We start from the raw sequence: 15163 nt of genomic DNA, 5'->3' as shown, positions 1-15163 counted from the left end.
ATGCTAAAAATTTCTTGTTTGTAATCATCAACAAAATCAATAATTTTGAAAAAAAAAACTATTTTCTAATATATCTAGCTCTTTTGAATGGAGAAAATTATTAGAAAAGTGAATATTTTCTTATGTGATTGTCTTAACCCAATTGAAGAGATGGGAAAATAAAGGCCTAATTACAAAATCTTGATATTAAAAATTAAAATACTTGCTACTTTTTATTGTATTATACACAAATGGAGTATAATAACAAATGAATTTATGTCTTTAAGAAGTTACATGTTACAATATTTTTTTATTATGATTAATAATACATGAAAAAACTAATTGCCGGAAAAAGGCCTAAATAGAATTGTGCCTTTATTCAGCCCATTCCTTCCAGCCATTTCCTTCAATTATACAATAAATGATTATAAATATCATTATTTTATGTTTATTTTATTTTTTGTAAGTACTGATAAGTACCTGATAAGTGTTGCATTCACAAAACAGAAAAGGAAAATATAATTTCCGTTCTTTAGATTTCTAAAAGATGAGAAGTTACAACTTCGATTAAAAAATATTCCTCGAAAAGACTGGATACTAGGAAAACTAGCTGTGGTTTGTGAACATTTTTAACGGGTATTTATTTCAAAGGAAGAATATTATAAAGATGAGAACGGTATAGAAAAATCTTTTCCTAGACAGAGACCTTGTTACACTATTAGATCTACAGTATCAAATTTAACCTAATGTAAGTCGCCACTGCTCCTATTCAATTATATCATCATTTTATAAATAAGTTATATTTGACACTGTATAGAGTCAAATTGACGATGTAGTGTCAAATTTAAGTATCGATTTAATATAAAATAACGATATATTTAATAGGAGGAGGAGGAATGACACTAATTATATTAAGTTAAATTTGATGCTATAGATTGAACAGAGTAGTTCCTCAAGTAATTCAAATATTATTTCCAAATTTGCCAAAATATTTAACTATATCATTGACAACAACTCGACAAGATTCTGAAACAAAAAAAAAACAAGCCTTAATTAAGTAACAAGAAGAAAAAACTGAAGAATGGTTACAACGTGATATAATTTTAAATTATAAACTTTTTTTACAATTATTTAAGAACAGAGTTAATATAACAAATTGAAAATATGAAATTTGTAACTATAAAATAATATTAGATAAGATCACTTTCACTAATTTATCTAAAGTTTAAGGATGTATTGAAGTTAATAATGATTTAACAATTAAAGTATTTCAGAATGGCAGTTTTAGATTACAGAAGATTTGAAATGGATTCTGAAAAATTAAACAGTAAAAAATTAAACAGATGATCACAAATAGAGAATATTTTGACAAGATACGCAAAATAACAGATACTGCGTGTTGTATGCTGCATTAATATTCATTTAGTATGACTTCAATCATTTTTCAGTAATAATGATAGTAAAAATGAAAATAATAATGAAAAAGTGAGGAAAATAAATTTTATTGTTGAGAGACCAATTAATTAAATTTAGGGGCCGATTCTTAGAGGTCTGTAACTTTTAACAACAGTCATTGATGTCGTTGCGCAGATATCATGTGGAAAGCTATGCAATAACATCAACGTATCGTTAAGAGTTACAAAATAGGCCCCTTAATTCGATTAACTTATTAATAGCAAGCCGATTATTATCTGATTGCAGCTAATGCAATGTTGCCATATCAAGTGCCTGGAAATAAAGATGACCATGACATACTCCGCTCGAAATTTTTTAAAGTCGATTTTCTCGACATTGACTGAAAAGCGCGTCTTACTGCTTGGTCAAGTAAAGTTTGGGTGATAAACTTCACGTAATAAGTTTCGGATTTTTCTAAATCCGAACATCCGAGCCTCTCCTTGTCAGAGTGAATAATTTTAATTTATTCACCCAAATATCTCAAAATCTGTAAGTTGCAGAAGAAAACTTTTTAGACAAAAGTTGCACAGTCTGGAGGAGGATAAATAATGGTAAAATTAATGGTAAAATTAATTTTTGAAAGAAAATTTTTTTAAAAAAGTTCATCCATTTATTAAAATGAAATATACGATTCGTATATTCTGCATTAAAATATATTAAAATACAGTTATAAAAAAATCAGTACTTTATGAAATTTTATACATTATTCTGGCATTTTAACATAAAATATAAAATATTCACAATTGAAAAATATTACTTTTTCCATTACTTTTTATAATAAACTTTTTATAATAATGACGTTCAATTTTTTTTGTAACTAAAGGCTAACGGCTAAAGGCACGCCAAGGTTGACTTGAAAAAGTCGATTTTTCTAACCTTAGCACAATTATATATTTAGTTATAAAAAAATTGCAACGTCATTATCAATTAATCATTTATTACAAAAAGTAACAGAAAAGTAACGGAAAAATAATCCTTCCCAACTCTGAAAATATCTCGTAAACTTTTTCAATTTTTGGTAACCTCTTTTTTGCATAGAATAATGAGAAGAATCAATTGGTGTAAAAAAACAGTCATTTTTAATAATTACTAATTATTATTTATTCAATTTAATGATTTATAATATACTAATTATGCATATGAAAAAAATCGTACCGTAATAAATATAAATTTATTTTATAGATAAAAGATAACACTTTAAAATGGCATAAATAAAATTTTAAAAAATTTACTTTAGCCACATAAAAATAGAAAATATGGCGAAAACGCCAATTTTGGCACATAATTTTTTTTGAAAACCTGACGTATTAGGTCAATTCCGGGGCCGGATTCATTTTTAGCGAATAAAAATCCATTAAAAAACATTTCATTTGTTCAAGTCTCAAAAAAATGTTGAATTACGTAATTTATTTGTCCCCTTTCAGATTGTACAATAAAGCTTTCAAAATTATATAAAGATTATCGCTTTTTAAAATAGATGATTTTTTTTACAGGTTTCTTCTAATAATTTTGCATATAAAAGCACGCACGTACGCACGCACGTACGCACGCACGTACGCACGCACGCATATACTTATTGAAAAATATTTTATATTAAAAAACGTACTCTGTTTATGGGAGCACATACACAATTGATTACAGCTCTAAGTGCTGCTCTTTGTACATCAGCATCTGCAATAATTTCACATTCAGCTGCAGCTAGCAAAAGATTAATCGCCATTGTCATTGACATGTCTGGCATATCAACTCTTTCACATAACAGCAACATAACTTTTGGTACAACAGAACAAATTGCGACAACATCCAAACATGATCTAACCGTTTCTGCACTAGAAGTAGTATGTACCCTAAAAATATTAATTATTTATAAATTCTAAAATTCTTAACAACTTGTATTTGTAAAGTAATGATTATAAATAATATTAATAAGGAGAAATAAAGTTAACATAAACATTAATAAGAAAAAATAAGGCCAATATACGAGCAAAAGTAATGAGAAATTGCTCTTAATAATATATCTTAACAAATATATCGTACGGAACGTTCCGACTTAACTAGATCCTCATCAACGGCAAAAGTCGAATTAATACAAAAACAGATAAAATCCGAATTTAATTTTGTCAGTAAACATGTGAGACATCGCCGTTAAGAATTAATATATTATAACAATACTGTACATGAATATTACATATCGGTAATAAACCATAATTTTCTAGCGATGTCATAATTATAAAAATAGTCTATAAATTCTTAGTCTATAAGTTTACAGATATCTATGATTCGTTATGCCCGTGCGCGAAAGAATTAAGTTCAGCAATGTAAACATATAGGAAAGATGTGTGTGATTATATTAATGTGCAATAGAATGATGTTTTAGACTCAACGCATCATCTGCTAATTGGCAGATTTCTGAAGTCATTTTGAAACGAAAGTTCTAATAAGTTCAAAATGTCAATGCTATAATAGTTTTTGAATTGTAAGCATTTAAAGTTAGTAAACTATATTGCTTAAAGTTCACATGTTTCTGCAATATAACGCAAAATACTAACTACATAACAAGCGCAAACTTTAGGCGATACGTAGATTCGCAATTTTAAATGTTTAAAATTCAAAAACCATTACTCGATATTTTAATATTAGAATTTTCGTCTCAAAATTACTTCAAAAATCTGTCATTAGCAGGTTGTATGTTGAATCTGAAATACCCTGTATATGTAATACGTATTTTGTTCTATCAAAGATTATGAAATTTTGAACTTTAATTTTAACAACAATAACAATCTGCGGTTTTTTTTCTTTTTTTCACTTCAATAGTACATTTATATAATTATAATATAAAAATAGAATAGTTCTCAAGATAAGAAAGGCGATAAAAAATACAATAACTAATAGGCAATTGAGAGTAATAATCAACGCTGTTATTCGTGTGTAATAATTAAACAAATGTATTGTTCAAGACATTACAAACGAAAAGAATCAGACGTTTTTTCGGCTTCATTCGAGTCATCATCAGCAATGTTCTATGGTAGAATTTATTCAAAAATTGTACCGAATAAGTCTAAAAGAATAGCTGAGGAATCTTTTCAATTCCATGTTTAAGAAACATCTCTGTCAATAAGTTTAGCTGAGTGAGCATTACAAAATAACGTAGTAAATATTAAAGAATAAGAAAACGATAATGTAAATCTATAGAATAATGTAACACCAGCTGCTAATTATGACCAATATTCGAAAAGTAAATTATTTTGAAAGAATAGATATGCAAAATTCGTACAGAGTAATGATTCGCACACGAATAAATTGTTGAAGTTATAACTCCGGTATAAACATAATATGAGTGAGAGACATATCGGATAACAAACTGTCATTATAGTGCCAGTAAAAGTCATGAGTTAAAAATATTGTATATAAGATAGTTAAACTAATAATTAAATGAACCATTATATTGGTTCAGATCTTGAAATGTTCAGATACGCATGATATAAGAACTCGGTTTCGAAACTCAAATTTTAAATTTAAATTGTTTTCTTGAGATTGATGTGAAGTCATCTCAAAAACTAGTCTTCTTCCTAAATATCTTTCGTTATCCAAGACTTTTGTGTTCTTCTAATCGAAGTCAAATTTTCTTCTGTGTTCCGTGACAGACGGATTTTCAAGTTTACTATTAATGTTATTTCGATGCTCAACAATTCTCGTTTTTAGTTTTCTCCCCGTCTGTTCAACATATAAGGCATTAAATTTAGGCATTAAATAAAGGCAAGTAAATTTTGCATACAACATTTTTCTTAGAACCATGCGGAAAAACATCCTTTTGAGATTTGATAATTCCATCAAGTTTATTCACTAAACCAGGACAGTTTAACATTCAGATCTTTGTAATGTTCTTGAATTTTCCATAAAGAGATCATTTATCATGTTAAAAATAAACTTAATGGGATAATCATTTTCCAAAAGAGAGTTAATAATAAATCTAAGAGTCTTTTCGTAGTATTTGGAGTGTGACAATAAAAATATTCTATCCATCATGCTCATTAGAAGCCTCTTTTTGTGAGAGAGGATCGAAAGATAGGAAACTAAGGTACCTTTCAGAAAAAGTTGGTTTATGGAATGGGTGTTAAATTCTAATATTCCATTGTTATTTATGATTGTAACATCCAAAAAATTAAGTCTCTCCCTCTCTCCACCAATTTCTAATATGTAAATGTCTTGAACAATATATTTGTTTAACTATTACGCACAAATAACGACATTGATTATTATTCTCAATTGCCCGTTAGTTATTGTTTTTTATCGACATTTACAGAAATTCTACTCAAATGAAAAACAACCTCTAATGCATATTTTAACATCTGTACTAATCAATGTGTTTCAAACACAAAAAAAATGCGAGCTCTATCTGATAATACACATCAACTGTTCACATTAGCGTTATTTCAAAAATTACACGGTATTTGTTTTTTAATTAATCTCAACAAGTCTGTCAAAGATACCAAAGTAAGAATTATTAAATAATTTGGTATCCGTATTTTCATTTAAGTCACTTTTTGCTTCTTTATGTTTAACATTTCTGATAAGTTTTCTATAACTTGGTTCGATGTTAAAGGGATGCTGGATCGATGGCCGAACTTGAGCGAGGTATCGATAGTACAAACTTTTTTAAATTCCAAATTCGATAATAGTGACATCTTTCATTCATTTCTTATATTTATTGTATATTGTTGTATCTCGCTCAAACGCATTCATCCGTCCTATCTAACATATTGCAACGCCATCTCTTAGAAAAATCAAACATCTATTGCTAGACACAATTATTGTTTTGTTTATCATTCCGAGTCTTCGCTCAGCATTCGTACACGTTATTTGCAGATCAATATAAATATTTCTTTTGAAATTTTTATTCTTAGTTTCATAAACTCAGTATTGTTTGTTTACGTAATGCGCTGAGTGCTGCACTATTTATAGCTCGGTTTTGGTCTATAAAACTTTTGTATTAAGGAAACATCTATGTTAGGTGATAGCTCTACGAGTTGAAAAAATGTAAGTTTTTAACTTTTTTTCCGATTTTAATATAAAGTCTATTGCAGCATTTCCAAATTTTTCTATTTTAATCTTGTAAAAGGATTTTTTATTCCGTTCAATAAATTCGGAAATTTATATCGATCTGCAAAATCCCGACAATTTGGCCACTCCAACATAAAGTATTAAGGATTAAAACAATTTTCTCAATCAAGAGAATGGTTATATTTTACTACATGTTCACCAATTGAGTTTCTTGAAATCTAATTGTATGTAATATTTGTGTAATATTCTTCTATTTTTTTTTAGCTGTTTTCTCAAAATCATAGGTTTTGGCCTACATATAACGCATTATTATATAGTCTTTACAATTTAATAAATTAATAGTTGTTAATTAATTAGTTATTTAATTAAGTAGTACACGCTGACCTAAAAATGCGTAATAAGATTGCACCTTTTAAAAAACTGTGTTCAGTTTTATTTTGGGAAATTTGGGCCTCGGATGAACAATTTTAAAACACGCCTAAAATTTTAAAGTATCAAAAGAGAATCAAAAATTCCATAAGCCCTTTATAGAAGAGGTTTCCTGAATGCTAGAACTATTTAAAGTTCGCTATTATGACCATATATCATTAGTTTTATTCCAATCATCATGCGAATAATTATGGAAAAGATGTTTGAGGTACGTTATAGACTTCACAAGATGATGTATTTGTTGTTGACAGAGGTTCGTGACATTAGGGAATATTTGGAACGTAAAGGATTTGTGATCAAAATACCAGATATCATTCCACCTAGTGAAAGTCGATTAAGCGATACGCTTGATAATAATTCGCGATTAGTCACTAAAGTAGGGTCAGGTTTGGAAGTTATCAATGAGCATCTTAAAACTTGCTTCGCGTATTTTTAATTTAATAATTTATGGTGTATCCATCGATTCCCCAGCTAATGATTGATTTTTGAAATGCCGCTGTTCTTCATAACATGTTTCATTCGGTCATCATATCAGACACTGAATATTCGGAACAGATTGCACAACTTATGTTAGATCGATTGCATAAACTAAATCTGCTATTTCGATTAATCCAAGAACAAAATTTGAATCGCAAAACTGTCGGATTTATCTCGTTGGATGATGAGTTAGAAGGGTTTAAAGTACTGACAAAAGATAATTTATTGTATATAAGATTAGTCTGGTGGATTAGTCTAATCATATCAGATTAAACAGGCCAGATCATATTACAGGAAACATATGATTACTAGGAAACAATGTTTTATACATAATCTTGTTAATTATGACAGTCCTATATATATAAGTCCTATATATAATGATTCTCGTCAAAATTCGAATACAATCTAGGCATATGAATCGTTCTCGCTACTATGTGTATGTTTTGGCAGAATGTGATGGTGAAGGAACTCAAACCATTCCAGAATATTATTGCTTTTGCAAAAATAGTTGTCGTGGTTGGATGCGTAATGACAGTTATATAATATGATATCTGGAATAAGTCCAACATTTTGACGAAGACATCCATATGCCAGCAAGAACAATTAATGTTTTTTTAGAGAGTTCCGATGAGGAAGCTGAAAAGAGACAAGTCCATATATTGGCCACATTTCAATTAGGCAATTAAAATCTTTTGTTTCATATTTTGAGTGTCTCTCTCCCCTCTTCATTGATTAATATATCACTTATAACTTTTCATTTAGGATCCAAAAAAAATTTTAGTTGTCTTCATCAAGATTGGACATATTTCAGATACTAGATGATTCGAGAATAAAACTAGTCCTATATAATATACAATACATGATCATAATAGAACTTTGAACAGCTATAGCATTCAAGGATTCATTTTATAAAGCATATGGAACCTTTTAATTCTTTTTGTTATGTCCTATAATCCTAGCTAGATCTCAATGCTGTTCAGCTGGAGCCCAAACTGGGCATAATTCTTTCTCTTACAATTTTGATTTTATAAAGTATTACTTTAATTTTAAAACTATGATTTTATTAAAAAATTGGATAGATATCAACTAATCAGATCTTTGTCAAAAATACAGTTTTTATATCAATGTAGAATCAATGACATATTTCCTTTATACCTGGATTATTACTTAATATATGTAATAACAAGATAGATACTAGTTAGTTATCATTACAAATCCGAATTTAGATTAGAAAAGACGCTTTATTTGTGTAAAAGAAAATTATTAAATATTTGATCGAAATATTTGATCTGCACAGAAGTAATAATTCTCTTTAGAGAGAATTCTTTAGAGAATCTTCTTTAGAGAAAATTAGCTACTCTTTCTTCTAGTCTTTCGAACACGTTATCCATTTACATTTATAACGAAATTTTCTCTCATCATATGAAGTGCTTTGATAAATGTAATTTTAATCTGTATTTGGCACATAAGAAGGAATTTCATTGATTAAAAATCCTATCATAAAAACTAACTAAGAGTTAAGCCAATTGAATTCAATTGTGACATAAATAAGGAAAATCATCTCAAAATTGACAAACAGGAGTCTATAAACTCTGTTGAAAACGAAATTTTCAATATATTCAATTTTTAATATAAACATAGATCCTAGGAAATCCACAAATCTTTTGGTAGTTACAACAAATGATTTATTAATCTAACTAAAAAACAGATATTCCACCTGACGTCTCATTATTGTTACAACTGAGAGGAAATTTTAGCCTCTCTACTACACTGAATAAAAAAAAAGCCATTCATGAATTGATAAAAATCGAATCTATAAAAATAAAAATTTATCTAGATTCTTACTTAAATAAAATTAGAAACTAAAATTAGAAACATTGCTATCTCTCGTTTTCACAAATTTTTGCATAACAATCAGAAAAATATGATTGACGATAGATTAACATATATTAATAAAATTACCAAATCAAAAAAATGATCCAAATATCATTTTTACCAGCGTAGATAAAGATAACATCACTATTATCTTAGAAAAAAACATTTACATATAAAAAAAAGAATTATTAATGGATAAGGATATATACTCCATAGTTAAGAAAAATCTGGAAAAATTCTAGAAAGAAATATTAACGATCTAATAAAAAAAATGGGGAAAAAAGATATTATTAGTATATATTTCTAAAAAAGAATCCTTCCACCTTCGTTCAAGAGATGCTCCCTTTCCGAAAGCTTACATACTTCCAAAAATCCACAAGATCAACATTCAGTATCGTTTAGAATTAATCTCCTTAGTTAATACGGCTTTATACTCATTGGCCAAATTTCTGAAGGAAATCATTTCTGTCAATATCTCTAAAGCAAGGGGATATATTAATAATAGTTTCGAATTTTATAATAAAATTTTTGGATTGAGGCGTGAATGGGGGGTTGAATGTCTGATGTGCTTTCATTGGATGTAACATTTTTGTTTATTAACGTTTCATTTGACTTGATGACCGGATAAACAGGAGATGGGAACATATAAAAAAATCTACAAAATTACGAAAGTAGAGTTCATTAAGTTCATTAATAGAATTCATGTTATCATCTACTTTTTTTATTTTTAACAAAGTAATATATAAACAGATATAGGCTCTCCGATGGATTCCCTTTTCTCGCCGATTATCGCTGACTTGTTGCAAGATTCGGAAGAAAGTATTTTGAGCACATTAGAGCTACCTGTCTATTTCAGATATGTAAATGATATTTTGCTCATCTTTGCCACTAAGAATGAACTGAATGGTGTTCTTAAAAAATTTAACAATTACCATCAATGGCTAAGATTCGCAATGAAGAAGGAGGAGAACCATTTTCTTAACTTTTTTGACATCTCATTGATAAGAAAAGACAACAAAATTATAATAAAAAAATAATTCCATAAAGAAACATTTTCTGGACATTATTTATCATATTGGTCGAATTATCCTAAATGCCAAAAATTAGGAATCATATACAGCATCGATTATGCCATTCTATTATCTCACCTCATCTTTTTATGAGAAGAACATCGAGATTTGCATAAATTTGTAATTGAATAATAATTACCCTCTGGATCTTATTTTTAAAATTATACTATAAATGAAAGATTAAAAAATGTATTTATGAACAAGTCAAAATTTTTTAATAATTGTAGTACAAACGTTAACACCGACATTTCTCCGAATATCACAAAAAAAGATTTTATAGTAGTTCCATTTGTTAAAGGCATCACTGAATCAATTACTTCTTTAATAAATTATCTTTAATAATAATCTTTAATAAATTAATAACTACGTTTGGTTAACGAACAATTAATAAACTTAGTAAATACATATTATAAGTCCATAAAGACAGAACAAATCATTCCCACAAGAATGTAATCTACTAAATTAATTGTAAAAATTGCGATATGTCATACGTAGACCAAATTAAAAGACAATTGCAAACGAGATTGAAAGAATATGTTAATAACATAAAGCTAGATCCAAGCATTTAGTAATATCAGGACATTTAAGCTTTCGGAGAAACATTATTAGCGCTATTTGCGTTATTTTATTTTCATCATCTATGAAACAAGTATGAAATAAATAGCGTTAATAGCGCGTCCTCCGAACGCACTCTTAGTAGAACATAATTATAATTTTGATTGAAAAAAACACAAGAGTGTTGAATACAAGATATTGAATATAATAAAAGATTCATTATGAAAATGATTCATATTAAAGAACAGATAAACGATATCAATTATATAAAAAATATTGAGATGTTTGATGATTCATATTTTGACATCTTAAATAGATTTCAAAATATAATGATTGATTGGACAAAGGAAAAGAAATTTCTTTCAGATATAATCAATTTTACTCCTATACATAGCTCACACATACTATTGTTTGCGCCTCTAGATTGCGTCGTTTATATTCATTGTTCTCAATTCATCTCAGTTCTACTTGACACAATCAATTATGACTAGTTTTTTGAAATCTTGTTAAATCATCTTATATGTAAGTCTCATTTGAGCTTATTCTTGTTTTTTAAACATTCTTTCTATTATAAATAATTTATTTCATATTTCGATTTAGAGTATTTTATCATTTGACATCAACTTACATTATGGGATGTAACACGATTCTCGTTAAATAAGGATTCTAGATTTTTATATCTTGACATCAATCATTGCGGATATGGTGTTACTATTATCAACGGATGCTACTATAGTTTCGTTCGAAATACATTTTATATATAAGGGAGCTAACCGTTTTAAACTATAGAAGACTCTGTGAGTTGAAGATGTTGAAAGAGTCGAGACGTTTTTGTAATTATATATTTGGTACGTGTTGAATGTATAAAATATATATATATATATATATATATTTATTTTTATATTTAAATTTGCTCATTTATTGGTCGTCTCCAAATTATTTTGTTTTGCTTTTAAAGTTTACCAAAATTGTGATATAGAAAAATGAAAACCACCTTGCACACAAATGTAACTTCAAGCATAAGCAATCGAAAACTATGTGAACAATTGCAAAATTCAAGATGGCGGATCCAATATGGCGAACATAAAGCAAAAAAAAGGAAATAAAATAAAAGACGGTGTCAGTACTCGTTCCGAATTCATTTTAAAGTTTGTTTTCAAGTGTATCATGAATTCTGATTAAATCTGCTATCAAATTTTAAAAATTAAAATGACGGACATAAAAATGCAAAATATAAAATAGTTTAGAAATTTACTTCAATTTCGTATTAAAAAACTTCGAAAATGATGAAACGGCACTAATACTCGTTTTTTTACTTTTTATAAAGTTTTTGCTGCGAATACGTATTCTATCCTTTTTATGTTAAATATCTAATCGTGATAAACATATCTTTGTTTGAAATGAAGAATATTTTTCTTTTATTTTTTTACTTGTTTCGTTTGTAATTAGGTCCACTTGAAAACAAACTTAAAATGAATTCAACGAATACTGTCTTTTACTTTATTTCTCCTTTTTTTCTGTTACATATCCGCCAATGAATTTTGCAATTGTTCACATGGTTTTCGATAGCTTATGCTTAAAGCTACATTTGTGTGCAAGGTAATTTTTCTACATCAAGTATAATTTTGGAAACGGTGACCGATTTGACAAAGAATACCCCATATGGATATGCTCCAGGATGTCCCACATAACTGTGATGATAATTTTCCCTGCACTTCCGATAATCTGATAAAAATTATTTTAAATAAAAATTGATCAGTTTTCAATCAACTACAAATTGCAATATTAAAAATTTGTAAAATATTCTTTTTTAAAAAAAAGATCACCCTAATTTTTTTAAATGACTATTACGTATTTTTTACTTCATAATATTATAACTGATGTCAAGACGAATTGACCTATTATATTATGACCTTGAGATGATCTTATAGTTAGACGTATGGGATAAAGTTTTCTTAAAAAATTATTTTATTTGTATTAAATTTTATATGAACATATTCTACATATTCTTCTCAGTAAAAAAAGATTTTTATATTAGCAGCATATCATCTTTCCCATTATAGGAATACATTTTCGACAAACTGAGACTAAATTACGATTTGCCCTAATGATAGACTAAGGATATAGTCGAATTGCCACTACGAAGCATTTGATTAATCAATCAAAAGAAAGAATTTTACTAATTGACCAGTCAAAAAATATTTCGAAGCATTTGTAGCGGCAACTCGCACCCTAAGAAAGAACACAAGTATGAAGTCAGTGTTCAAACTACGCTACAAGTACTACAATTTATGTTGACATTTTTTTCTACGTACATACTAAATACAAATATGTGTGTAATAAATTGTGAATTACATTCGGGAATACCATGAATTCAGAAATGGCTACGTTCCTCAATTTATCTACAGATATATTTTTTCTACTGAACAATGTAATGAAAAATATGTAAAGTTTAACAAATACAAAATAATTTTTCACAAAAACGTTCATTGATTTCACACGTCTGATCTTAAAGTCACCTCAAGAAGTATAGCAGGTCATTGAACTCGTCTTGACAATTACAATATTATGAAGTAAAAAATACGTAGTGCCATTTAAAAAATTAAAATGACCGTGACTTTTTTTCTAAAAAAGAATATTTTGCAAATATTTTAATATTGCAATTTGTAATCGATTAAAAACTGAATAACTTTTATTCAAAATAATTTTTGTCAGATTATCGGAAGTGCTGGAAAAATCGTGACCACAATTACATGGGACTATGCATATAGCATACAAATGTAGCTTTACGTATAAACTGAAAATCATGTAAACAATTGCAAAAATTCAAGATAGCTGATCTAATATGCGGACATACATAAAACAGAAAAAAAAGAAAATAAAATAAAAGATAAGTCAATACTCGTTGAATTCACTTTAAAGTTTATTTTAAAGTGTGAATCTTGATTATAATAAGAAGCAAGAAATTACACGTTAACTTGTATTATGTGCCATTTGTAAATTAAGACAATTTGGATAAAATGAAATGATGAAATTTCTTTAAAACAATTATAAAAATGGATGAAAACTATCCTTATCGTTCATAGATCATCGTAAAAAATAATAAAAGACATGTGAAGTGCTTTCACTTGACTTACTTATATGCACAATTTTCACTTTCACATGCCTTTTATCACTTTTAAAAATTATTATTTAAAATTATTTTAAAATTAATGATTGTCGGAAGGAATAAGGATAGCTTTTGCCAATTTTTATAATTGTTTTAAAGCAATCTCATCATTTCGTTTTATCCAAATTATCTTTATTTACAAATGACACATAACAAAAATTAACATTTATCAATTCTGACATCACAATCAGAACTGTGATGACTATTCAGGAACCTTAAAATTGTTTTATATGTTGATTTTATTCGCTTATATTATATATCTTTAAAAATTAATGTCTCAACTATTGCAACAATTGCCAAATAATACTTTTTGATTCAGTTTAGTCCGATCTACAAACAGTATGTAAAAAAGTTTGAGATACCTTGTATAATAATTTTTGTATAATAATTTTTTATATTAGCCTTATTTTTCCTATTTGTGTATATAAGATGGGTACACAATGTTTGATATTGATACCGTTCATGAATAAGTAGGATCTGATCTAAACTGAATCGAAAAATCCTGTACCATTTTGTAATTTTCGTAATATTTAAGGAGAAAATTCTAAAGTTACTGAATAGCACGGTCTATCGTCAATGCAACACGCGGTGAGATAGGACGCCCACTATCATAGGTTGCTAGGCGCGCGCGAAATTGTTTGCTACAAGTGGCCTTAGCAATGCATAAGTAGCAAAAGAAAACATCTCCCCGGCGCGGGCGGAGAGTTCCCGTTCTGGACGATTGTACTATCACTATCATGTGTTTATATTTGACAGTAAGTCGGATGGATACACACTTATTCGGTGATCTTTAGAAATATCTCATTAATTTTTACAATAACTGCAATATGATACAGGACTTTTCAATTTAATTTAATCTGTTCTAACTTCTATTAATGGTGGCACGCTTAATACCCTCCCTCCGCGCGCGCATATGTGTGTGTGTGTGTGTGTGTGTGTGTGTGTGTGTGTGTGTGTGTGTGTGTGTGTGTGTGTGTGTGTGTGTGTGTGTGTGTGTGTGTGTGTGTGTGTGTGTGTGTGTGTGTGTGTGTGTGTGTAGTAGTACGTAGTAGTAGTAAGTAATTAACTACGTAACGTACGTACGTAAGTAATA

General features: G+C 28.2%; 1 protein-coding gene across 1 annotated transcript in view; it reads right to left on the bottom strand.

Moving 5' to 3' along the window:
• LOC105620809 (protein mahjong) overlaps positions 1-15163 on the bottom strand; it is a 110914-nt gene that overhangs the window by 55458 nt on the left and 40293 nt on the right. The window contains exon 5 of the mRNA XM_012202291.1: positions 3041-3281. Coding sequence (XP_012057681.1) covers positions 3041-3281 — 241 coding nt within the window. The remainder of the gene's footprint in view (positions 1-3040; positions 3282-15163) is intronic.

Source organism: Atta cephalotes (genome assembly GCF_000143395.1).
Source record: "Atta cephalotes unplaced genomic scaffold scaffold00029, whole genome shotgun sequence".
Classification (NCBI taxonomy): Eukaryota; Metazoa; Arthropoda; class Insecta; order Hymenoptera; family Formicidae; genus Atta; species Atta cephalotes.
Note: the sequence above shows the minus strand (reverse complement) of the source record. Positions and strands in the feature narration are given on the sequence as shown.